Source organism: Anser anser, assembly GCF_964211835.1.
Source record: "Anser anser genome assembly, chromosome: 27".
NCBI lineage: Eukaryota > Metazoa > Chordata > Aves > Anseriformes > Anatidae > Anser > Anser anser.
This window is the reverse complement of record NC_139748.1, coordinates 3,964,908-3,990,146: the sequence shown is the minus strand read 5'-3', so window position 1 is coordinate 3,990,146 and position 25,239 is coordinate 3,964,908. Positions and strand designations below refer to the sequence as shown.

Sequence of the window (25,239 nt, the reverse complement as noted above, 5' to 3'; positions counted from 1 at the left end):
GAGACACAAGGACACGTGGAGAGGGACATGGGAACAAGAACACGGGGACACAGGCATGGACACGGGGACACAAACATGTGGGGATGCAACGACACGGATACGGAGACATGGACACAGGGACACAGGGAGATGGCGACAGGGACACAGACATGGACACATGGCAACACGGACACATGGGACACAGCGACAGGGATATGGACATGGCAGCACAGGGACATGGGGACACGGTGGGTCCTGCGGCACAGGCCAGCCCAGTTAGCAGCAGCCAGGCCGGGTGTGGGGCGCGGGGAGCTGCACCCACCTGCAGCAAGGCCTGGGCTGGCTCGGTGAGCAGCTGAGGTGGGGAGGTGACAAGGTCGAATGGCACGTTCATTAGGTTTAATTGGTGATTGAGATACCCCGTGCTGGGTTTGCCACGGGCACGCTTAGTCAGTCTGCGGGGTAATTATGGGAATAAAAATTATTCCGTGCTCGGCAGAAAGAGCGGGGCCGGGACACGTGCCATGGTGCGTGGGGTGGGACAGCAACTCTGTCCCCGTCCCTGGCCCCATCCCAGTCCCCATCCAGCCCTGCAGGACCGCAGGGAGACGAGAGGCTCCCCCTGGCCCCGTGCACTTCATCGCCTTCATTTTAACACCATTGCGCCACGGCCAGGAGGGTCCCAGCCGTGGCGAAGTGCCGGCTGCAGAAGCCTCTGTACAAACCCCATGCCCACCCCCCTCATGCCCTCTCCCGCTCGATACAGTATTTAAAACTTTTAATATAAAGGTAAGTTCATTATTCTCGATCCTGAGAAACATTTCGTCCGTTTACGGAGCTCTCGCTGTAAACAAAGCACCACAGGCACCAAGCCCACGACACCCTGGCGCAGGCGTCCCCGGCTGCGGGGCCGGGCGAGGGGCCGAGGAGGTGGCTCTGTGCTCCCCGGGGGGCTGGCGGGGTCACCCCAGCAGGACCCCCCCCGCTGCACTGCTCTCCTTTGGGAGCAAATCCCCCGGGATGGGAATGGCCCGGATGCCAGCAGGCAGCTCCTCGAGGAGATAAGGGGGGTAACAAATGTCCCTGGGGGGCACAAATGTCCCTGGGGGGACGTCTGAGTCCAACCTCGGCGATGCCACCGCCGCCGCCTCCTCTCCGCCCCGGTGCCCGGCCGCGCGCTACTCGTTGTTATTAAAAAAATTAAAATACAGATATCCCAAAGGAAGAAATAACCCCCCCGAAGTGCCCCGACACTCCTCCCTGCCCACCCCCCCGCATTGCTCCCTTGACACAAGGTAAACTTAAAAAAGAAGACGGCTACGGCAGCTCCTGGCACACGGGTGCCCGGTCCCTACGGGCGCGTCCCCGGAGGTGCCGGTGACACCGGTGCCTGGCCCCGGAGCTCAGAGGGTGCCATGGCCACGGGAGCCCAGGGCGAACCAGCCCATCTTCTCCTGCGCCAGGTCGAGGTCCCGCAGGCGGATGCCGACCTCCCCGAGGAGGATGTTCTCCCAAAAGCCTTCCTCGCTCAGCACGCTCAGCCGCAGCTCCCGCTGCTGCAGGTCCCCCCGGGGGACGCCGTCGTAGACCAGCTGGAGGGGGACAGAGCAGGGCAGAGCCTCAGCCGCTGCCCCCGAAAGCCCCCCAAACCCCGTCCCCGTCCCCCGTACCATCTCGTTGTAGGTGGGGTTGCAGGTTTTTCGGGCCACTTTGGTTTTCCTCTTGGTGGTTTTCTGGGGGTCGGGCAGCAGGTAGGTCTTGACGTAGGGGTCGGGGTCATTGCCGTCCTGGAGGGGCTGCTGCCGGGCACAGCACGGGGCACGCCGTGAGCCCGGCCCCGCGAGCAGACCCTGCCCCAGCGCCGCCGGGACACCGCGCACCTACCAGCCCCCGGATGTGCATCACCATGATGAAGAGCTTGTTGTTCTTGTAGGAGATGGAGAGCTTCACCTCGCCGCCGACCTTCCCCAGGGGACGAGCCCACGTGGCGTCTGGAGAGGAAAAGGGACACAGGAGGGACGTGGGGGGGACACAGGAAGGACACAGAGGGGATGTGGGGCGCACCCCAGCTCACCTACCTGCTGGCTTTGGTGCCGGGCTGGTGCCGGCCGCCTTCTCATCCCTTGGCAGTGGATGGAAGAAGGTGTAGATGAGGTCGCACTGCGGGGCAAAGAGGGGCCGTTACTGGTGACCACGTCCCTCGCCATCCAGGGTGCGCGCACAGATGCTTTACGCGCTGCGTTTGCCCCCTTTCCTCCCAAATTCCTCTCCCCAGCAGCCCCATCCCCACCTCCCGGGGTCCCCCGGCCCCGCACCTCGGCCACCTCGGGGGTGGCGTGGATGAGGTGCCAGATGTAGCCGTTGAGTTCCTCCTTCCTCCTCTCGGCCACCGCCTCTCCCCGCGACCGGCCGATGACGAACCTGCTGGGGAAGCTGCCGCGCGGGCACGGATGCTCAGAGACCCTGGGGGACATCAGGAGACCCCCCGGTGTAGGGTCTGCGGGGGTACCTGGGCAGCAGCGAGGAGGGGAAGAGGAGGCGCAGCTTGTTGTGCAGCTCCTGGAACTCCTCGAAGGTGCGCTGCACGAACACCACCTCGCTCGGGCTCTCCCGCTGCACCTTCACCACGTAGGTCTGCGGGGAGAAGGGGCTGCGAGGCGGGATGGAGACACCGGGACGCCCCGTGCCCACGAGGGTGAGGGGCTCAGGGATGGGGAACGCTCCTCTGCCCGTCCGCTCGGGCTGTCCCCACTCACGTAGCCCTTGCTGGGGTTGAACACCCTCTCGTGGCGGCAGAGGAAGACGTCGCGGATCCGGCCGGACGTCTTGATGGTGTGCGTGCGGGGGGCAAAGGAGAGCGTGGGGCGGGCGTCGGAGCCCGTGAACTTCATCTGCGCCAGGTTGTGGATGAAGAAGTTGAGCTTGGTGGCCACGCTGCCCAGGCTGGACTCGATCAACCTGCAATGAGGCCGCTTGCTGGGATGGAGAGGCTGGGCCATGGAGCCCACGGGCGAGACGAGATGCAGCCAGGGGCCGTGCCTCCTTCCTGGGGGTCCCTCCATCACCCCCCACCCCGTCACCCACCCGTGTCCCATACCTGGTGAAGTACGTGGTGGCATCGGCATCGGTGTCCTGTGGCCTCAGGGCATCGTAGACGTACTTGAGGTCCTCCAGGTCGGAGAGCTCGGGGATGCCGCAGGACAGCATCTGGGCAGCGAGACAGGGGTGAGGGCGGGCGGTGGGACGAGGACGCGGCCCCCCCAGCCACCCTGTCCCCGCTTTGAGGGGCAGCGAGAGGCCCCAGGCTCTCACCAGCCCCAGCAGGTTGAGGAAGAGGTGGGTGTGCTTGCGGATCAGGTTGTAAGCCTGGCAGCACAGGTCGACGAAGTCGTGGAAGCGGCTGGAGGGCTTGTCCCCGCCGTTGATGACGTACGCCATGTCCGAGGTGAAGACGAACGGGGCCCGGTCCCTGCGCCGGGGAAAGAGGGGCAGAAAGTGAGCACGGCGCCACGAGGAGAGGGGCTGCACCCGCAAAACCAGGGTGGACCCCAAAGCCAAAGCATCGCAGCCCCACGCGTGCAATCCCAGCGAGGGGGAAGGCGGCGCCGGGGGTGGCTTCTCACCTCTTGATGTTGCCGAACATCTGAGCGTGGCCCAGGAACCTGCCGAAATCGATGTGGAACATGTGGCCGGTGGTCTTGAGCATGATGTTGTCGTTGTGCCGGTCGCAGATCCCCAGCACGTAGGTGGCCACGCAGCAGCCGGCGCAGGAGTAGATGAAGTTCTCCACGGCCTGGGGGGGACGGAGGGATGGAGAAAGACCGGGCGGCCCCGAGGTGGGCTTTGGTGGCCCCCACGCTAGGAAGCGACATGTCTTGTCCCTGGGGAGGGGGACACGAGGAGCGGGGACCCTGCTGGGCTCCTCCTCACCTTCTCGTACTCATCCTCCTCGGGGTTGTGTTTCTGCAGCCAGTCTGCCAGCGGCCGGTCCTTGAAGGAGCCCGTCACGCCGTGCTCCACCTGGATTTTGCGTAGGGTCTCGGCGTTGGGGATCATCTCCACCATGCCTGGCAGCCGGGACAGCAGGGTGAGACCTGTCCTTCCCCCGTGGGGGGCACGGAAACCCCAGCCCCCTTTGCCACCACCAACCCAGCTGCCATCCATGGGTGACATTCCACAAAGTTCCTACAAACGGTCTGTAGGAACCAAACACTGTCCTACAGACGGTCTGTAGGATCAAACCCAACGGCGGCTCACAGTGACCCGGGGTGGCTTCTCCCTGGGGATCCCCAGGACCTCCCATGCCATCGCCAACCCCAGAGCATCACGACCCGGGGACCAACGCCGCCGGGGGATGCCCCCGCACCGGGATACCTCGTCCGCGTCCCGTGGAGAAGCAGCGGAAGATGACCATGCGCATGTCCAGCCCCTCCTGCACCCAGATCTTGTTCATGATCCGGATCATCTGCAGCGTCAGCATGTCCTGCCGCAGGTCGTCGCCGCACTGCGAGCCCCCGGGGGAGCGACCAGAGCAGGGGGGTGTCAGGGGCAGGGTGCCCACGGTTTGGGGCGCGGTGCCCACGGTTTGGGCAGCCAACGGAGGATGAGCTCACCTTGAAGATGACCCGGATATTTTCCCCGAGGGGGTCGACGTTCTGGAAGGAGAGCTTCAGGGGGACGGCGTTGGAGTTGAAATAGGAGCAGTCCTGCCGCCGGGGAAGGGAAGCAAACCCCATCAGAGCCTGCTGGGCCCCGCTGGGTGACGGCACCCCCGGCGCCAGCACTCACCCGGGGCACGATCCCCTTCACCAGCAGGCTGGGGCTGAGCGGCAGCCGGCATGAGCCGTTCGCCTTGAAGAACTGCTTCACCTCCTCCAGCCCCTCACGGAGGATGCCCTGCGGGGGGACACGGGGGGCTGAGACCCAGCTGGACCCCATAAGCCCCCCGATGACCCCAATACTCACCTGGCGAGCAGACGGCGCGGCGTCCCGCACTTGCTGGGCCAGCCTGGCCAGGGTGTTGACCAGCAGGCACTGCCGGTCGAATTCCTCCCGCAGCCCCTTCCCGCAGCAGCACAGCAGAGCCGCCAGCAGGTACTGGTAGCGGATGCTGAACTGGGAATCCTTCAGGCCGTCCTTCAGCAGCCTGCCCGCAGCGCAGAAGCACGGGGTCAGACTCACCACGGGTCCCCCCGGCCGCTCCCGGCCCCCCCAAAACTCACCAGAAGAAGTAGTGGGTGATTTTCAGGTCGCAGATTGCCCGCTTCATGAGGAAGCGCACCAACGGGCTGTCCAGGTAGCATTCGTACTTCAGGGCCTGCAGGAGGGGGAGAGGGGACAGTTTTAGGGTACAGCAGGACCAGCACATGCCCCATGCTGTGTCCTGGTCCCAGTATGTGCCCCACGCTGCATCCCCACCCCAGCACGTCCCATGAAGCATCCCCACCCCAGCATGTGTAGTACAGTGCATCCCCATCCCAGCACACATCCCGTACAGCATCCCCATCTGGGACTCATCCCAAGTAGCATCCCCGTCCCAGCAAACATCCAAAACAGCATCCCCATCCCAGCACACACCCCACACAACATCCCCATCCCGGCACACACCTGCACCAGCTGGGGCAGGTAGTCCAGCAGCTCCGTGTCGGAGATGGAGTCGATCCACTGCACGGCCGTCCTCCTCACCTCCTGGTCCGGGAACCTGCGGCCAGGGGCGGCACGTCCCCGTGGGCTGGCCGCCACGGGACCCTTCCCACTCACCCCACACCAAAAACCCGGCACCAGTGGGGCTGGACGCCCTCTGGCTCAGCCTGCAGCAGTCCCAAGCCCATGTAGCGCCCCGTGCCTGTGTGATGGTGACTCACGTGGCGTGCAGGAGCCCCAGGGCGTCCTGGTGGCTCATGCAGGTCCACTGGCCGAGCAGGGCGTAGATGTCGGGCAGGCAGGCCCACTCCCAGCTGGGCGCGCTGGCCAGCAGCATGGGCAGCGCGCCGGGCGCCGCGTGGCAGTAGTAGCGCTTTTCCCACAGCCGCTTGCGGTCGGCGTCCGTCAACCTGCACGGGGACGGCACGGGCTGGGGACGGGGCGCCCCGCTGCCCCCGGCACACACGGTGCGGGGGGACACCGATAAACCCCTTGGGAAGAGGCAAAGGAAAGCAGGACCCTGCCAGCATCCCCCCGAGCTGGGGAAAGCTCAGCAGAGGGGGCTCTGCCACCCTGCGTGATGCTGGGTGCTGCCCACGCTGCACCCTGATCCAGGAGCACCCATGGACAGGGTGACCGAGCACCCACAGGGACCCCCGAGCCACCCCGCTGGATGTTTTGCAAGCAGGATCGGCCCTGCTGCTGGGTCCCAGTGGTGTGGCTGGCGGTGAGGGCACGTCCAGCACCACTGCTGAGCACCAGGGATCCGGGCACAGCTGCCGACACCTGATCCTCTCCGTTTATAGCCAGCACCATCCGATGCCGGCCGGCTCAGCCGTGCTGGGCTGGACAAGGGGCCGGGCAGCTGTCCCTGCTGGGGGGACACCGCCGGAGAAGCCACCCTCGGGGCCGGGCAGCCGGGAGGGCTGCTCCTCTGCCCGCTCCCAAACTCAACCCCTACCCCCGGCTGCTTTCCTGGCAGGATCAGGCCCCCCAAATACCCCCTGTGCCTGCCAGTACCGCATCAGCACTGGGGGGAGCTCAGCAACCCCCCCGAGCAGGATGATGCTGAGCCCTCTGCTCACCAGTAGAGCGATTTCTTCTGCATCGCCTCCCGCAGCCTGCGCTGGTCCTCCTCGCCCAGGCTGCCGAATTCGTACTTGGGGCTGACCTCGGCCGCCAGCGGGCTCGTGAACTTCACGTCGAAGGCGGAGGTGGGGAAGTCGATCTGGGGCGGAGGCGGGCGGGTGAGCGGGGGCTCGGCGTCCCCCCGCCCCCGGCACCCCGCCGCCAGCACCCACCTGCAGGATGACGCTGTCGGGCTGGTTGAAGTTGGGGGCACTCGACCTGGCTCTGGAGTTGTCCTGGGTCGCCGGCCACAAGCCCAAAAGCTTTCGCCCGCAGGTCAGGACCCTGGAGGAGAAAGGAGGGGGGCTGAGGGTGCTGCTTTGGGGAGGGGGGGGTGGTGGCAGCGCTGCACCCAAGGATGCCCGCTGCGGCGGGACGCCCCACGCACTGCCTGAAGTTGAAGAGCGGGGTGGTGACCCAGCCCAGCGCCTCGGGGACCCGCCGCTGCTTGTTGGTGTCGGAGGAGCTCCCCGGGGGGGGCACGGGCACGGCGAAGAGCGTGACGCTGAGCAGCGTCTCCCGCGGCAGCCGGTTCACCTGGACGGGGAAGCAGATCCTGCAAGAGAGCAGTCGGCGGCTCAACCGTGCCGGGGACGGGTGCTGCCAGCGGCCTCCCCCCACCTCGGGATGCCAAAAGAGAGCCCAGCAAGCCCCCCCTGCTGCTGGCACCTGGCACCGGGGGTGCCACGTGCCCCCGGCACGGCACCGAGGCCCCACGTCATGGGCAAGCCCCCCCGGTGTCGGGTACAGCCGGCTGCTTCTGCGCCCTGGGAAGGTGACCGCGGGACAGGGAGGGGTCCCCCGCACACTGACCTTGTCCCGGCTTCTCCCTGGGGGTCCCCGGGGTCGAGGCTCTTCTCCGACGTGCCCGGGGAGCCCGGGGCACCAGCTACATCCTGCCCGTGGGGCGGGTGGGAGGCACGGAGGGGTCGGCACGGCCCCACTCGGCACGGCCCCACTCGGCGCGTGTCCTTCGGGGGCACAGGCGCTTTCTAAAATTATCCCCGTCCCGTCCCCACCTCCCGAGGACACGGCGAATGCCAGGCATGGAGAGGGCTCGGCACGGCCTCCCCGCCTGCTCCCGGGGCTATTTTGGGAGCAGATCCCCTTTCCTGGGTGCAAACAAGCAGCTCCGGGGACGGGGCGGCTGGCGCCGTGGGGCCAGTGCTATTCCCGGGGATGACACAAGAGCTTCCGAAACCCAAAATACAGCGAGAGGCACAGAGAGGAGGAGGAGGAGGAGGAAGCAGCGTGGCTGGGGACCACCCGTGCCCACCCTGCGGCCAGGGGGCTGCCTTACTGCTGGTCCCATATGATGAGGTGGAAGAGGTACTTGTAGACGTGGGCCTTCCTGGTGTGCAGCGGGCTGCACAGCTCCTTGCCGCCGTGCGTGATGGAGCAGGAGAGGTAGAAATCTTCGTAGCTGCAAGGGGAGCAGAGGGGCCGTGAGCAGGGGGAGCACTGAGGGTGCTTGGGCTTCACCCCCGCCGAGGGGCAAACCCCACAGCAGCGGGGTGGGGAGGAGGAAGGTAATGCCTGGGGGTGCAAGGAGGCTCAGAGCTCTCCCCACCGCCGGCCGTGCTCCAACGCGGCCCCTGCACGAGCGGCTCCCCCTCCTCGCCTTCCCCCGGCCGGGCTTTGGGCAGGGGAGGGGGTGTAAAGCCAGCAGCCCCCGTCACCATATGCCACCGCGCATACCGTCACACGGGGGGCTGCCGGGGGGGGCCCTGCCATGTGGCAGGTGCCGAGCGACAATCCGGGGAGGGCTGCGGGGCGCCGGAGGTCAGGGGGATGCCGGCATTTCCCAGGCTACCGGCTTTGTTCGGAGCCAGTCACCAGGGGGAATACATTAAGGATGGGACAAAGGCGAGGGGTCCCCGGCGGGGCGGCTGCTGCCGCCGCCGCTGCCTCGCACGCCCTCCCCGCGGTGGGCTCCCGCCGCCCGCCGGGACCACCGCCGTCCCCCCGCACGGGGCCGGGCACCGCGGCACCTAACAAAGGAGCCTGCCGCGGCTCCGGGGCCATCTGTCACATCGGGGGCGATGCTGCAGCCCCGAGGGTTTGTGGGGTTGGGGTGGGAGAGCACCGCGGAGCCCGCCAGCATCAGCACCCCCGGTGCGCACCCAGGCTCGCCGTCCTGCCCTTTGGGGAGGTTTGGGGTGGGTTAGCTCTTATGCGGAGTATTTGGGACGTGCTTTTTACAGCAGTCTAGGGGAGGAATGCCCTGCTGATGGGTAACCAACAGGGTGCTGAGCCCCAGGACCCGCAGGCAGGTTTATCTTATCCCCTACCTGGCAGCCCAGGTGATGGGGATGCGGTGGGTGGCGTAGACGGTGAAGGAGAGCGGGCAGGAGAGCAGGCAGGCCTCCTGCACCACGCCGTGCTCCCGGCTCCCCTGCACGGCCGTCTGGAAGTCAGCGTTGAAGGTGTTGCAGTAGAGCCCCACCAGGTCGAGGATGGCGGCCGTCAGGCTCTCCACGATCCTCTCTGCAGGGGAGGCAGCAGGGGGGTGACACGGGGCTGCCCCGCACCGCCGGTCCCTCGGGGATGCTGGGGGGACCCCGGGCACGTCCCCTCCTCTGGGGCACAGCGGGCCAGGGGAGGGATTTCAGGCTTCCCACTTTGCTGGGTTCACGGGGAGGAACAACGGGCACGGCCTCCAGAAACCCTCGTTTCTTAAAAAAGGGTTTCAAACGCATTTTTTGGCCGTAATAATCGAGGAGGAGGGGTTTGAGGATTAAAAGCACCAGGAACTTAAGCCCAGAAGGGGAGGAGGAGAATTGAAATACCTCGATTTTCCCTCTTGGCCAGGACATTTGGATCCTGTTGAGGAAAAAAAAAAAAAAAAAAAAGAAGAAAGAAACCACGAGAGCAATGTCAGGAGGAGCCCCGCGCGTCGCCGCGGCTGGGAGCAGCTCGCCAAGCCAGCGGCTTTACGTAAGCGGCCGGGGGGAGCTCCGTGGTCCCAGCTCCTCGGCTGCTGCCACGGGCAGGGCAAGCAGCTGCCTGCTCCCAGCTATTGAGGAATTTTCCACGTGGTGCAGCGGGAAGGAGGAAGGAAGGATGATTTTTTTTCCCTTTACGCCCCCCCCGGCCGAGCAGCTCCGCTCCCCCTGCCCTTACCTTCTGGATTTTGGGCTGCATGCGGGAGGGGCAGGGGGGCATCTGGTTGAGGGCGGCCGTGATCTCCTGGGACTCGACGGCGGCCAGGGCGTTGCAGATGGCCATGACCGACTGGATCACCCGCTCCGCCTTCAGCGGGAAGTCTCCCTGCGGGCAGGGGGAGGCTGAGCGGAGCCCCGGGCTCAGAGCCAGGGCAAAGCAGAGCCTCTGCCCTCGGGGAGCCGGCAGCAAGCAGGGAAGGGGATGGGGAGCGGCGCCTGCACCCTCTTGTGCCCAAGAAAAGACCAAGGAGAGGAATAAATGCTGTCCTCAGCCTTCATGGCAGCTCCCCAACCCACCACGCAGCTGCCACGTGCAGGCTTTCCCTCCTTTCCCCTCCTCTGATGCAGACTTTGAGCCCCATCGTGATAATAAAAAAGTCTGCAGCAAATGTCTGCTGCGCTCCCTGGGAATATGGGAGCCCCTTCTTTTGGGGCGATGCTGTCCCCTCGGATATAGGCAGCCCCTTGGGGCACAGGAACGGGATGGGACAGGGTGGATCTGTGCAGGAACAAGTGGCGATGCTCGGAGGAATGGAGAGGTCGGGGCTCCCTGGGGAGGAGAGGCTGCTTGGAGCCTCTACCAGGAAAATCCGGCACCTTGGGCACGTGGGGAAGGGCGCCGGAGCCAGGCTGTGCCAAAGCCAGCCTCCTTCCAGGGAGGGGACGAGAAGGGCAGGGCTGTCCCGGTGCCACCCGGCGCTTCCCCAAGGCACCGCAGCCCCTGAACGCTCACCTCAGCTGCCAGGAAAGCATCCACCTCGTTGTGGAAGGTGTCGAAGAGGAGACTCAGCGCCTGCCTGCGGACGCAGAGAGCGGAGCTCAGCCCCAGCGGGGAGGGCACCCGGCGCAGGGCCCGTGCTCGCCCCGTGCCCCCTACCTGCTGATGGTCTGCTTGATGGGCCTCTCCTGCAGGTGGATGTAGTGGTTGAGGGTGGACGGGCTCTGGTCGTCGTTGGCCTGGAGGAGGAGAGAGGCTGAGCGCAGGCTGCGGGTGGGTGCTGCCCCTGCACCGGCACGGGGCCGTGCCGCGAGCCGTGCCACCCCTGCGAGCCCTCCTGCCCCTCTCCCCACCATGGGGCCCCTCTAAGAAGCTTGATACGGGGCTGGGGGCTCGATCCCTGCAGGTTACACCCAGCAGGGAGCTGGCAGGGAGGGGTTTGCCAAACCCTAACCCAGCCGAAGCATCTCCCCGGGGCAGGGTCCCGGTGCAGGCGGGGAGGGCGCTCCCCCCCGCGGGCACCCACCGTGCGGGCCAGGTCGCTGCGCACAGCCTTCCTCCTCATCAGCTGCAGGCGGATGTCGATGTCGAACTTCCTGCAGTGCTGGATGTACTCGTGGCTCCCCAGCGCGTGCTTGCTGCAGGGGCACAGACAACGGGCTCAGCACGCGGCCCCGCTCCACCCGCCAGGACCAGGCTGGGGGGAAAAATCCCCCAAAAGCAGCCCCGTGCTAAATCCCTGCGGCCGGGCATGGCTGTGGCTGGGGTTTGGCCGTGCTTTGCTCGCCTGCAAAACGCTTCAATGGGATGCTCGTGCTTAAAAAGCCCGAAGAATAAGTTATTGTTTTTCCTCCTTCCCCTGCATCCTTCAAAAAAGCCGCGGCCGGCCCCGCTGGTGCAAAAAGGAGCAGGCACGGAGGAGCCCGGCAGCAGCAGGGGGAAAGGCTGGCACCGGGGGCTCCTGCAGCATGGCAAAGCCCCCGACCAGAGCCCGCGGGGCTCGCCACACTGCCCCGCTTTCCTTGCCAGCTTCGGAAGAGAATGAGAAGAGAATGAGCCAATTCAGCCCTCAGCGGTGCCGCGGCCAGCCGGGCACGGTGCCGCGATGGGGGCGGCACATCTGCAGGCTCAATGGCAGGATGGAGCTGCAATGGCAGGATGCGGGGGGGGGGGGGGGGGGCGCCAGGGGCACCCCCAGGGCTGCTGGGGACGGGGACGCGGAGCCTGATCAGTGCGCGGCTGCTGGTGCTGGGTCCTGCCCTGCTGCAGGAGGGGCGCTGCATGCAGGAAGCCTGGCCCTTGGGCAGCGCCGTGCCCTTATCGCCGCGGGGCCGGCATCCTGCGCACCCCGCCTCGGGCTGCAAACGTCCCCTGGGGTGCTCTGCTTTGTCCCCTGGGGTGCTCTGCTCCGTCCCCTGGGGTGCCCTGCCCCGTCCAGCCTTCCCCCCGTGCCTCGCGCATGCCAAGCGGTGGAAAGCAACGGCAGCTCGGGCTGGTTTGGAGAGCTCGAGCGCCCGACCGGCTCCGCACGGAGGGTTTTGGCACTTCCAGCATCTCCTCCGCTGGGGGAAGACGTGGAAAGAAAAGACGGGCGACAAAAGGGCTTTATTTCCCAGGGCTTTCTCAAAGGTCCTTTGAGGGCCCCGGGAGATACGGGAGCTGCTTGCTGGGGACAGGCTGTCCTGCTGCGAGCCCAGGATGCCTCCAGCTGGGTTAACAGGCAGGACAACGCTGCTGCGACCCTTTTCCAAATGGAGAAGTTAGGCAGAAATGAGGGGATTTGCCCCAAATCGCGCAGGAATCCTGCACAGAACCCAGGACGGGCTTGCAGCCCTGACTGGCGGCCTGAGCCAGCTTCCATCCTCGAAAGCCCTGGCTCCCTCTCCAAAAAGCGACGCCGAGGAGCGGGCTGCACAGCGGCGCGGCAAAGCACCGCTCTCTCGGCTGGTGCAAATCCCGTTTTTCCAACGGGGGCTGTTTCTAGTTAAGGCTCATTACGGCAAACAGAAAACAGCTTTTTGCTGACAACGGCAGCATTTGCAGAAGGAAAGAAACCAACGGCTGAAGCCCAGCGGGTACCATGGGGAAAGGGGGGCTCCCTGCAGCCCCCCCAGCAGAGGGACAGACGGACGGACCTGCTGCTGTGCCCAGGGCTGGGTGGCAGCATGCGAGCAACCCCGCTGCATCCATGCAAACGCGCGCACACGCGTCCTGGGCTCTGCACCCCCCGTGCCGGTGCTGTGCAGGCTTATCCCGTGCCGAGCAATTCCCAGCTGCCCCTTTAGGGCCTGAAACTGGAGCGAGCGGCGGCTGTGGCAAAGCTCCCGCGATTTCGAGCGGCAGGGCCAGGCCGTGGGGCCGCTCTCCAGGCAGGGCTGGAGCTGGCTGGCGGCAGGCAGCCGCCAGCAGGGACGGCGTGTGCCCCTGCGTGCGTGGCTGCCGCTGCCTCCACGCTGCACCTCGCTCAGGACGGAGCTTTGCCCCGGCTATCGGAGCCAGAAACGCAGCGTCGGTGGGAGCAGCAAGCCCCCAGGCAGCCCCGTGCCTGGGCTCCGTGCAGTCCCGGCTTCATTAAGGAAGGGAAACCTGTCCCCTTTCTCCCCGCTTCGCAGAGCGGGACATTTCTGAGGCTTTGAACTGCCCCCAGTCGCCGCTACCCCCCCTGGAAATGGCTTTTTCCAGCTCCTGCAATTTAAAAAACAGGCTGGGGGAAGCTGGGCTGCTGCCGGAGCAGGGCTCTGCCGCCCGGCTCAGTGACACGGCCGTTATTAATGCTCTCCCAAAGAGCTTTTTTGGCAGCTCCCAGACTCGTATCCTGCCCTGGGGAGGGAAGGATGCTCCCAACACGCTGCTTTTGGCGACAGCACCGCGGTGGCTCGGGAGGCAGGGACGGACCCGGGCCCTCCATCACGCCTGCGCCGAGCGAGCACGGCCGGGCGCGTGAGCGGTGCAGTGCCTGTGTCCCCACCCCCCCCAGCACTCACTTTTGCAAGAATTCCTCCAAGCCGCAGAGCTTGAGCACGAAATCCTCGACGTCGACGGCATGCAGCTCATCGTGCGTGTAGCACAGCGTCTGGTAGATGAGCAGGTCCACGGTGGACGAGCCTGCGGGGACAGCGAGCAGCGGTGAGCCCCGGCGTCCTCAGCTTGGTGTGACCCCACGTGCGATGGGAGAACCCCCCAAAAATCCCCCCCAGGCATTGCTCGGGGCTGATCCTGCCTCCCAGCCCCCCCGAGGGACACTCACAGTCGCAGGTGAAGGTGAGGGGCTCCCGCAGGCTGTCGCACACCACCGTCACCTTCAGGCTGATGCCGTGCCCCAGGTGCTCGGGGCTGAGGCTGACGGCACTCCACACGAAGCCGGTCAGGGAATAATCCTTGGTGCTGGGGCCGGACTGCAGCCTGCGGGCAGGGGCAGGCTCAGAGCCGGTGCCTGCCTTCGTGTCCCGCCCCCCCCCCCCTCAAAACGCCTCCGTCTGGGGGCATTTCGCTGCCTGCCCTCGCCGGAGCACGGAGCCCGACACCCCCAAGCAAGGGCTCGGGGCGCGCCGAGGGGCGCAGGGACGGCTCGGGCACGGCCGCGGTACTCACACGTCCAGCATGTGGCAGAAAGCAGCCACCTCCTCGTCCCGCTCCTCCGACACCTCGAAGAGCTCGTAGCCGTTGGCTAAGGAGTGCGGCCGGGGGGCAACCTGCGGGCAGGGTACGAGCCCGTCAGCGGCACCCCGGGGGCTCCCCGCGTTCCCCCGGCACCCCGCCTCGCTCCTCCGGGACCGAGGAGATCAATTGCCTCGTCCTGCCCAGCCAGGGCAGGCCGATCTGAGGATGCTGAGGGATGGGGGGACCGTCCCCGGGCCACCAGGGTGCCGCAGCAGAGCCCTGCCCGCGCCCGGTGCCAGGCTCCCCCCGCGCACGGGGGTCCCCGAGCCTCCGCCGCTCTTCTGCGGCGAACAATGGCCCCACTGTCAGAGCAATTAACCCAGCCAGCAGCTAACGGGAGACAGAGAAAGGCAGAGAACACGGCAGCCACTAAAGACAATTTTAATGCTCTTTTATAATTGGTTTCTGGCAGCGAGAAAGCCGAGGGCGACTTACACCGCCCCCGCCAGCAGTGCCCGGCTGCAGCGCTCGCCCACCGAGGGGGGGGACCAGGAGAGGCTGTGAGAGCAGGACAGGAGCCCGCTGAAGCCCACCTGCAGCCCCCAAACGTTCACGTGCCGGGCTGCTGGGGGCACGGCAGGGCTGGGAGCAAGGCGAGGAGGTTGGACACAGCAAAGCCGCAGGGCACAAGAGCCTGCGGGCACCCACAGCCCCCTCTGCACCCCCCATTCACTGCCCCATTTCCAGCTCTCCCCAGCGCTTTGCCTCCATCCCTCCCGACCTCAAAAGTGGGGAGCCAAAATCCTCTTACCGGATCGACGGAGATCCTGCGGTTCTTGTTCGGGGCCAGATTCTTCCTGTTGCCGAAGCGGGAGACGTAGGTCCGCGGGGGCACCTGGGGGGGCATGGTCTTGCTCCGCGCCACCGGCTTGCCGCTCGACTCCTTCTCGAAGATGCTCCTGCCTTCCTTCCAGCCCCGGGAGGCTTCCCGCAGCACCTGCGACTCGTAGGTGGACTTGAGGTTGAGGCAGGTGATGGCGTCGTTGATGCCCTCGTAGTCGGCGAGGCCGTAGGGGTCCTCCTCGGAGATGCGCCGGGCGAGCAGCTTGCCGTGCGCCCGCTCGTGCGAGAACATGTTGATGTCCCTGGGCTGGGGCGCTTTGGAGGGCGGGGGGGACCCCTTCCCCAGGCGCTGGCTGCCCTCGGGGGGGCTCCAGATGGAGTGCCGGGGTGGCAGGGGGGGCGGCGAGAGCTTTTTGGGGGAGCTGCCCCCGCCGTCGGGGGGCGAGGTGCCGTTGAGGGGCTCCCCGAGGAAGTCCCCCTCCGAGCCGTCGAAGATGTACAGGTAGTCCCCGGCCAGCGGAGCCTTCAGCCAGGGCTGGCTGTCCGGCCTGGGGGGCGGCCCGGGAGGGGGCCGGGGTGCCGGGGACCCCTCTGGCACCGCCGGGGGGTCGTAGCTGAGCGTGGGGTCGGAGCCGGAGAGGCCCCGTGCCGCTTTGATGCCGGCGCAGCCGTTGGGCTCGGCGGGGTCGTCCCAGGAGATGAGGGGCCGCTCGCCCCGCTGCTTGGCGCGGCTCTCCTCCTTGTCCTTGTCCTGCCGCAGGCGCGACAGCGCGTCGTACTCCATCTGCAGGGCCTCGGCCAGCGCCAGCTCCTTGCGGCTGATGCCCACCGACTCGAGGGATTTCCAGTGCTCCCCATCGCCACGCGTGGCGGACATCTCTCCGCGCACCGGGACCTCTCCTTCCTCCCGCGCTCAGAGGGCTCAGGAGAAGGGCATGCTGCACCGCCGGCCACCTGGGCGGAGGGGAAAGGCGAGGGTTAACGGCTCTGCAAGCTCGTCAAGGGCTGGCCCTAATGAGCCTCGGAGCTTCGTGCACCCAGGGGTCATTCGGAGCCCTACGGAGGGCTGGGGCTGGCAGCGCCCGAGGTCCGGCCCTTCCTCTCCGCGATGAAATAAAGGAAACGTTCACGAGCTCGGCAGAGCGATGGCTTAAAGAAAGCTTTCGCAGCCTCCAGGCAGGCGCGCGGGGCTGCTCGGCCCCCAGCAGCAGCTGCTGGGGCTATTGCTGGATTTCCCCGAGGACAAAATAAGACACCGAGGGAGGGCAGCGGGGCCAGCGCCAGCATCTGGGGCTGACTCAACCTGCAACCCCAGTGCCCTGCGCCGGCATCGCGGGGCCCGGCAAGCTGCCGTCGCGTGCCTCGGGCACGGCTTCGAGCCCCCCCGGTAGTCTCAGGGGCATTGCTGCGTGGAGAAAACCACGGCCCCCGCCAGCAGCACTCTGCAATCAGAAAGGAAAAGTGGAGGGAGAAAAGCAAGGGAGGAAGGAAGGGCGTCTGCGGCCCCTCCTGCCTTGCCTCCCCCGGGGGAGAGGATATTCGGGGGAGAGGATATTCGGTTTGCATCAGCGCAGGCAGCGAGGCAGAGCCCCCCCGGCCTGCCCCCAGGGGGTTACCCAATGCAGAGCCCCCCCAGCCTGCCCCCAGGGGTTACCCAGCTGCTCTCTGCTCACCCCAAAGCCTGCACGGGGCCCTGGACAGCCTGGAGCAGCCACTGCCCACCAGCTCCCATTGCTATTCTCCAGCTCCCACCAGCCCAGGATGCTTCAGAGAATAAATCAGAGCTGAAAGCCTCCCCAGGGGACCCGACAAGTCCCTCCGAGCCCCTCCAAGCCCCCTCTGCCCCAGGGAAGGGCTCAGAGCCGGCTGCTGTCCCTCAGCAGGGATGCTGCGAGCCCCCGGCGTCGCACAGCTTCCAAACCCAGCGATTTTGCAGAACTGAGCCGCAAGCAGAGAGGAGGAAAAGCCTGACTCGAAACCACCTTCCTGGCCCCTGACCAAGGCACACAAACCGCGGTGACCGCGGAGCCGCAGAGCCGCCGCTCCCTCCCCGCCGTCCGCGCGCCCGGGACCGCTGCCGGGGCTCGCTCAGCGCCGCCAGGCCGGCCCGGCGCTCTCCAAGGAAGGCTATTTCCCCTCCTCTTCCCTTCCTAGCAAAATAAATACCCAAGTGGATGTTAAACAGAAAAGTGGAGCGAGCCCAAAGCCTCCGGAGACGTTCGGCACTTGAAATCTCCAGAGCTGAGAGTTGGCTGAGTGTTTTCTCGCTCCGGCCAGGGCTCACGAGCATCCACGAGGGGAGGACGCGGGGTGTGAGCTGCGAGCCAGAGCCCTCCTCACCCCGACACCACGCACCCTGCAAGGCTGGGGACAACCCGGTGCCCTGCTTCAAGGTGCGACCACCTCCAGCACCCAGCAGAGCATCCCCGTGGGATGCAGCCCAGGCTGCCGATTGCCCCCACAGCAGCCCCGGAGACCCAACCAGCCCCCCCCGAGCCACGTGGCCCCGAACCAGATGGCTGCTAATCAGCCCAGCCCTGGCTTTGCCTGCTGCAGGCACGCTTTCTCCCCAAAATTACAGTTTTGAAGGAAAGGGCTCGACCCTCTCCGTGCGCGGGTGTCGGTGCCGCAGCCCTGGGTGCCACCGTGCAAGCAAAGGGGGGGGCGTTGCCGGCAGCCATGGGCTTTTCCCGGAAAAACAGAAATCCCAAAAGCTGGCAATCCTGGGCTGCTGGAAGCCGAACAAAGCAAACGTGCTTTTAACCCAAAAGCAATAAAATAGACCTGAGTTTTTGTGGCTGACAAAGCTACAAATCCATTCTTGTCTCCAGGAACAGCATCTGCTGGAGTTTGAAGCAGAGAAAGCGGCCCCGAAGTGGCCGGCCCCATCCTGCCTCCGCCACGAGCCGGGCAGCAGGACCGAGGCGATGCAAACCCACACGAAAAACCCCAAAGAGCCCCTGCGCCAGGGCCGAGCCTGGCTCCTCTGTGGGGTTTGGTAAGGGGACGTCTGCATTCCCACCGAACGCCCCCTCTGCCCTCCAGCCCGTTATAAAAAGGGCACGGGGCTGAGAGCTGCGGGTTAGGCGCCGTCTGGCAGCTCCAGGGGCAGGCACCGAATTCCGGAGGCGCAGACGAGCGGATTTTTTTTCCCCCTCTTTAAAATATCCCTGCTGCTCATATAGGGGCGATTTTCTGACTTTAAATTTCCTGGCACGTGCGCCGGTCACGTCAGCCTCGGGAGACGCGTTCAGCGAGCGCTCGGCGTCCCACCTTGCACAGAAATGCTTCGAGACACGGAGTGGCTCCTGCTGCCTCAGCACGGCGCTCGGCTGGGGCAGCCCAGCAGGGAAAAGCACTTGTCCACTGCAAACCCGCCGCCCTGAGCCCGGGCTTGTGGCTTAACGTCGTTTTCTTCCTAGTTTCCACCAGCAAAGCCCCAAAAAGGGAGGTTGCAGCCTTGTGGGGAGCCGCACGCGGACACCACATCCCTCGTGCTCCAGCAGGAACCGCGGCGCTGCCACATCGGCGGCTGCCAGCAGCAAATCGGGGGGACACCTCCCCGGCCACGCACGCCCCACGCGCACAAAACCACCCCACCCTCCCGTCTGGGACAGTCCTCGGGTGCTGAGGACCAAGGAGAAACAAAACCAAGGCGAAACGTTTGCTTTGCCTTGCTCTCATCCACCGGACGGCCCCACGCAGGAAGGATGCGCCCACCCTGTGCCTCCCCACGCACCCTCGGGGCCCCCTCGGGGAGGTGCAGAGAGGTCGGGGGGCTGTTTTCACACCTGCACACCCGGAGACCCCGCAGAGTTTATTCTTCCACCACCAAAAGAACCCGACCCACCCACGGCCGCCCAGCCGGCCAGCAGCGGGTGGAGAAATAGGAACAAACCCTCCCGAAACGCCCGGGGTTTTTCCCCACCGCCTTTTCATTTCTGAGCCGGTTTGCACGGCGCGGCCGGCCGGACCTGCTCAAGTCTGGTGCTGCCGGATGCTTTCATGGAAATACGGGGTCCCCGAGGGCCCCCAGCCCGGCACAACCTCCCCAACCCTCCAGCCAGCTGTGCCCGAGGGTCCCCCCCCACCTCCAAGAGCTGCAGCCCCCAGCCCGAGCCCTGGGGGATGCTTTGGGGTGGCCTTTGGGGTGCACGGCCCCCCGCAGGGCTCTCCTTGCCCCCGCAGCCAGCAGCAGCGGGACGGGGAGGAACAAGGCGCAAGGAGCCGAGCGTCGGGGTGGGAAGAGGGTGAGGGGGACCGGGGTGGGCTGGGGGCGCAGGGGGCACCCGAGGGGTTTGGGGGCAGCTCGGTGCCCCCACGCAGCCGCCCCCCAGCAGCTGAGCAGCACCTGGGGGAAGCCGAGCAGAAAATCGCGCGGCCGGATCCCACGCACGGGGCCGGGAGCCCAGGGCACAGCAGGGGCTCGGTGCTCGCCCCCCGGCTCTGCCCATCCCCTCCTCCCTTCCCCCTCGCAGGCAGCTGCGCTGGGAGCAGATAGAGAGGCCTGGAGCATCTGGGAAGACATCAAACATCTGAGGGCGAGGAAGGAAAGCGACGAGCCCCGGAGGGGCACCCCCCCGGCGGTGGGAGCCGGGGGAAGGAGGTTATGCCTATCAGGGGGAGACAATTCCCACCCATTTATAACCCGGCGGAGGGAGGAGCGGCCGTGAGGAGGATAAAGCCCCCGTGAGGAGGATAAAGCCCCCGGCTTCACCTCGGGGGCTGCGGGTCCATCCATCCTGCCTCTCCTGCTGGACGGGGCCCGGCGGCCGCGTTCCCAGCCACCGGAGCCGGGATGCTCGGGGGTGCCTTGGGGACACGGCTCCTGGCGGCCTCCCCGGCCCCGTGGCACGTCCCCGCTGTGCGTCGCAGCACGTCGTGGGGTGACAAAGCTCCCCAAATGTCCTGGAGCCTGCAGCAGCAGGGATGCTCCTATGTCCACATGTGCGGTGCCCAGCACAGCCTCACAGAGCCCGCCACCAGCTCCAGCACCCCCAGAGCGCGCAGGATTCAGCCCTCCCTGTTCTGGAAGAGACTCTGCTCTCAGTTCTCCTGCTTGCCCCCAAAACAGGGGGAACTGGGGCCTTTGGGGGCCTTGGCACTGGTCTCCCAGCAGTGCAGTGACTGAGGGAGGCTCGTTGGGTCCATCCCCAGGTTGCGTTTTGATAGGGCCAAAGCTCAGGATTTTCTTCCTGGTTTGGAGCCGGAGCTCCAGAAAGGGAATCTGGTTTTAAAGGTCATTTCAAACCGAAACCGAAACCTTGAGCGTTTCGCTCCTGGAGCCCCACTCAGCACCACCAAAACACCACACCTTAACCCAAAACCCAGCAAAACGAGCACTCGGACTTATCCACTTGCAGCAAAATCAACATGATTCCCCCCAAACTGATCCCCACAGACACTTTCAAGCACCTCCAATTTTTTACCCCAGGAGCTATCAGTACTGCGGGAGCCGCGGGGCAGGGAGGCGACCGCTGCCCTTCCACCAAACCCCAACAAATCACCAGCAGAGCTTTCGAGGAAGAAGTCGTCGTCCCTCCGAGACGGAGCCAGCCCCCATCCCACCATCCCACACGCCCCGATGGGGAGCCCCCCACATTCCCCCCGGCATCGAGCATTTTGTGACAGGCAGCGAAGCAGCCCCGTGCCCCGCACGCGGAGCCCAGCAAACGCCTTGCAAACGCCCAGCACCGTTTGCTCCCAACCTGTTCCTCGCAGCTCGAGGAGCTCCTTCCTCCCGAGGCCACTACGCCTCCTATTAATAGGAACCCAGCCCGGTCCAAGCCCTCTGGAGGAGGCAGGATGTGAAGCTGTCCGATGCCAAATGCTCTTCGAGCATTTTTCTACGCATTTCCACCCTCGGGAGGAAATCCTGCCTGGGGAAGATGGGTCAGGCTCGGGACGGGAAAGCCCCCCGACACGGGGCAGCCGAAGGAGGGAGCTGTGCCAAGGAACCCCCCAAAGCCCCTCATGGCACGCGCTGGGGCCAGCGGAGGGGACGCGCAGCAAGGTGTGAGAGCCACACAGGATGCGCGGGAGGTGCTGCACCTCACCCAGCATCTGCAGGGCCAGGAGCAAAGCGAGGGGGACGCGGGGAGGGGCGAGGGTGGGACCTTTCTGCAAAGCCACCCGGCGCCGCTTCCTCTCCGGCGCTCGGTGGCTGTGGCAGCGAGCCAAAACGCCCGCGTCTCGCCCGGCCCCGGGTCACACCTGAGCTCGGGGTTTCTGTCTTACTCAGCCCCGGCTCCTCCGGCGCCCCGTGCCCGAAGCCTGGGCTGGGTTTTCTCAGTGCTCGGCGTCCCCGGGGGATGCTTGTGGTCGGGCTCCCCTGGCGCGGCGGCCGGGGCGCTCGGTTCCTATGCAAATCTCAGCTTCCTCTGCTGCGAACGCTCAGCACCGCGGGGCTGCCCGCAAGGGGGGTGCGCAGCCCGCACGGGGGGCTCGCTGCCCTCCGGCACGGGTCGCTATAACCCCATAGAGCCCAGCGGTGTGAAGCACGGCACCGCAACGCCGCTCCTGCTTCGGCCAGCCCGGCTGCACCAGCGGGGTCCCGCTGGGGTGTGCTGGCAAGCAGCGGCTGCCCCCCGATCCAGGGGCCCGATCCTGCTGCGGGATCACTGCTGCGTGCTCCGTACGGCTGCTCCTGCTGCCCATCCATATGGATCCTGCTGCTACCCCCATCCGTATGGCCGTTCCCACCGCCACCGGGCTCACCCCCATCCAGGAGCTGGGTGCGCGGAGGACACGCAGCAGTTGGGGTGCGCCCCACTCTCTCCGGTCCCCCCCCATCGGGGTGCAGAGGGCACGGCCACCCCCAGCCCAGCCCGCGATGGGAACCGGCTCCTCGTGCGGCTCGGCGAGGCGGATTTGCATCTCGTGGGAGTCAGACAAGACGCAGCCACGCACGCGGGCCGGGCGTGCACGGCTCCTTCCCGGCACCCAAAACGCTCGGGACGGGCGGCGGCTGCTGCAGCTTCTCCCACGCCGTGCAAATTCACGGGGCGCATCCAAGCAACGCGCGCACGCACGGCAGCGGCGCCGCATGCCGCAGCGGGCGGGCAGGGCTGCCTCGTGGCTCGCCCTCCTGCCCGCCTGCCTGTCTCCTGCCCTCGTTTTTTTTAAGGCCGTGCTCCCGAGGCGAGGTGGGGCAGCACCTTGCCGGGGCGGTTAGCCCGGGAGAACCCGAGCACCCCATTTCGGTGCAGATTTCCCTCGCCCCGTGGCGCTCCCCGCTGCGCTTTCCCTCTCGGTGGAGGAGGAAATGATCGATTATTTTTTTTTTTCCGGCTCGCACTTGTGCTGGTTTCACCCCGGCCCAGACCCTGCGAACAATCGCGTTCGTGCCTGGCTTTGCAGCCACGAATAGCTGCGGTTGAGTCGACGCATCTCCCTTGCTCAGGGGTAACAGCTCACATATCTGGGGAGTTCACAGCTAAACACGCGCGGGAGCGTTTCCGCAGGGATCCGCGGGGCTGCTGGAGGAGCAGGGAGCCTGCAGCGAGCCCGGCACCCCGAGGAGCAGCACACGGAGCCCACGGCTGCACCGTGCCCTCGGTGGGATGAGCTGACCCTTCCCGGCCGCACACAAGTGCAGGATTGTCCCCACCCCTGTCCCCATCCCTGTCCCCATCCCTGTCCCCGTCCCCGTCCCCATCCCGGTGGGGGGACACTTTGACATCACGGAAAGCCTGGCGCTGGCTCCCCCCCCCCCAACACTTCTCTCGCTGGCAACTTTGCAACGCTTTGGGGGCTCTTTCACCTCTCTGCAAACGCCCCCCCCTTCCCCTACGACCCCCCCCAAGCACATTTTAAGGCCAGGACCCCCTCCCCCCCCCCTCAACCCCCCCCCCAGCTCGGCTGCGACTCCCCGGGCTGCCAAAATCCCCAGGCTGGGGACTTTGGGGCAGCACCCGGAGGGGGGGGGGGGGCGCCCTACGGCACCCCGACACCCCCGCAGCGCGGGGGGGGGGGCGAAAATAAACCTAGAAAAAGGGGGGAAAACCCGGAACGAGCCGCAAATCGCACCCAACCGGCCTCCTCCCGCGGACCCCCCCCCCGTTTCCCTGCCACCTCCCGGTGCTCCCCGTCCCCCAGCTCCCCCCGTTACCTGCTCCGGGCGGTGGCGGCGGCGGGGGGGGTTGGGGGGGGGGTCCCGGCAGGTGGGGGGGGGGGGTCCCGGCGGGGGTGGGGGGGGGGGGGTCCCGGCTGGCGGCGGCTGCGGGAGGAGGGAGCGCGGCGGCGGCTGCGGACAATGGAGGGGGCGCAGCGCGGTGCGGAGCCATCTCCCGGCCACCCGCAGCATTGCACGGGGCTGCCCCCCCCCCCCCCTTAAAAAAAAAAAAAAAAATTAATAAAAAATGCAGCCCCGCCAGCCCCAGCAGCGCGCCCGGCTGCTGAGGGTTCCCCCAGGGGGTGTCACCGTGCCAGGGAGCTGGAGAAGGATGCTGCCCCCCCCCAAAAAAAAAGAAAATCGACCAAAAAATGCAGCCCCGCCAGCCCGTGGGGGTGTCAGGGATCCAGGGAGCTGGGGAAGGATGCTGCCTCCCCCCCCCCCCCAATAAAAAAAGAAAATCGACCAAAAAATGCAGCCCCGACAGCCCGTGGGGGTGTCAGGGATGCAGGGAGTTGGGGGAGGAGGCTGCCGCCCCCCCCCCAAAAAAAAAATCGACCAAAAAATGCAGCCCCGCCAGCCCGTGGGGGTGTCAGAGATCCAGGGAGCTGGGGAAGGATGCTGCCCCCCTTTAAAAAAATAAAAAATAAAATAAATAGATGCATCCCCACCAGCCCCAGCAGCGCGCCCGGCTGCTGAGGGTTCCCCCAGGGGGTGTCACCGTGCCAGGGAGCTGGAGAAGGATGCTGCCCCCCCAAAAAAAACAAAATCCACCCCAAAATGCAGCCCCGCCAGCCCGTGGGAGTGTCAGAGATCCAGGGAGTTGGAAAAGGATGCTGCCCCCCCCAAAAAAAACAAAATCCACCCCCAAAATGCAGCCCCGCCAGCCCGTGGGGGTGTCAGAGATCCAGGGAGCTGGGGAAGGATGCTGCCCCCTCCAAAAAAAATCCCCCCCGAAATTCAACCCCACCAGCCCCACCAGCGCACCCGGCTGCTGATGGTTCCCCCGGGGGTGTCGGAGCTCCAGGGAGCTGGGGGAGGATGCGGGACACCCTACAGCCCCTAATGGGGTGGGGGATCCTCGGCAAGGTGGGGGGGGGCTGCTCGCCCCACAGCCACGCTGCAGCTGGTGCTTTGGGTTTGGTGCTGACGTGGGATGGCTCCGGCCTGCGCTTCTTGGGGGTACCCTGGCTAAGGGGGTGGTTTTGGGGTTCACGCAATTCCCAGTGAACCCCACGGCTCCGTCTCCCACCAGGCCCTGGGGGGTAAATCCGACCCGACAGCCCCCCACGGGCTGCAGCCACCCTCCGACAGAAAACGTCCCCACCTCGGGGACAAGCCGGGCTGCCGGAAGAGCGCCGTGCCCTGCTGCTCCCCGTCCCGGCACGGATTGTTCCCCGCTCTCCTGTTTTAGTCTCCTAACCCCTGTGAGGCAGCAGAGGCTTCCCCGGCGCTGCCCCCGCACCGCAGCAGCACCCACGGCCTGTGCGGGGAAAAGGGCGAAGGAGTTTTGGGGGGGAGCCGCCGAGCATCGCCCCGTGCCCGATTCCACCCGTGCAGGAGCCGCAGGAAGGACGAGGAGCAGGCCCGAGCCTGGTTTGGGTTATTTCACGTGCTTAATGACCGAGGCGTTAAGCAGCGGTGTGTGGGGGGAGCCCCAGCACCCCGATTCCAGGCAGGTTTTGGTGCTGACGGCACCCACGGGTGGGTGCGAGGGGGCTGCGGGGGTGTGCTGGGGAGCCTCGCTGATGGGTCCTGCTCCCAGGGCACGCTTTGTCCTGCCGGGCTCTGGTCGGGCTCCCTGCAGGGGGTCCCAAAATGCGGCAGGATGGGGGTAAAGGGGTGCAGATGGAGGGGGGGGCAGCTCCCTTCTGTGCCTGCCGCGGAGCCATCTAGGGGCGGAGGGGGTTGGTCGCACAGAGCCCGGATAGCTCAGTCGGTAGAGCATCAGACTTTTAATCTGAGGGTCCAGGGTTCAAGTCCCTGTTCGGGCGGATGCTTCTTTTTTCCCTCTTTCATTAGTTTCTATTTTTCCCTTTTTCTCCTTCCCT

General features: G+C 66.2%; 1 protein-coding gene and 1 long non-coding RNA gene across 5 annotated transcripts; one reads left to right on the top strand and one right to left on the bottom strand.

The window, feature by feature from the left end:
* Positions 1-740: 740 nt before the first annotated feature.
* On the bottom strand, positions 741-23,290 carry PIK3C2B (phosphatidylinositol-4-phosphate 3-kinase catalytic subunit type 2 beta). 4 transcript variants are annotated; one of them, XM_083812606.1, is made up of 33 exons: positions 23,186-23,290; positions 15,044-16,029; positions 14,224-14,324; positions 13,880-14,034; positions 13,617-13,737; positions 11,159-11,270; positions 10,792-10,871; positions 10,648-10,711; positions 9,874-10,020; positions 9,540-9,573; positions 9,042-9,237; positions 8,051-8,173; positions 7,139-7,306; positions 6,924-7,035; positions 6,708-6,850; positions 5,844-6,032; positions 5,587-5,680; positions 5,202-5,296; positions 4,945-5,125; positions 4,768-4,875; positions 4,593-4,685; positions 4,354-4,483; positions 3,910-4,046; positions 3,603-3,772; positions 3,292-3,448; positions 3,077-3,186; positions 2,736-2,937; positions 2,489-2,613; positions 2,295-2,412; positions 2,058-2,139; positions 1,864-1,970; positions 1,650-1,778; positions 741-1,571 (listed from the first exon to the last, which is right to left on the bottom strand). In XM_083812606.1, the coding sequence occupies exons 2-33, from the start codon at positions 15,950-15,952 to the stop codon at positions 1,383-1,385; spliced, it is 4,881 nt and encodes a 1,626-aa protein (XP_083668732.1). In that variant the 5' UTR covers positions 15,953-16,029; positions 23,186-23,290; the 3' UTR covers positions 741-1,382. The 4 variants fall into 4 exon arrangements, 3 of the variants coding, with proteins under 3 accessions (XP_083668732.1, XP_083668734.1, XP_083668733.1); XM_083812608.1 differs by lacking the exon at positions 23,186-23,290 and adding an exon at positions 20,784-21,762; XR_014575658.1 differs by having other exon boundaries at positions 1,431-1,571; positions 1,860-1,970.
* Positions 7,313-10,325, top strand: LOC310887119. The gene is made up of 2 exons (XR_014575659.1): positions 7,313-8,157; positions 9,562-10,325. It is a non-coding gene; the product is annotated as an uncharacterized lncRNA (long non-coding RNA).
* Positions 23,291-25,239: the final 1,949 nt, after the last annotated feature.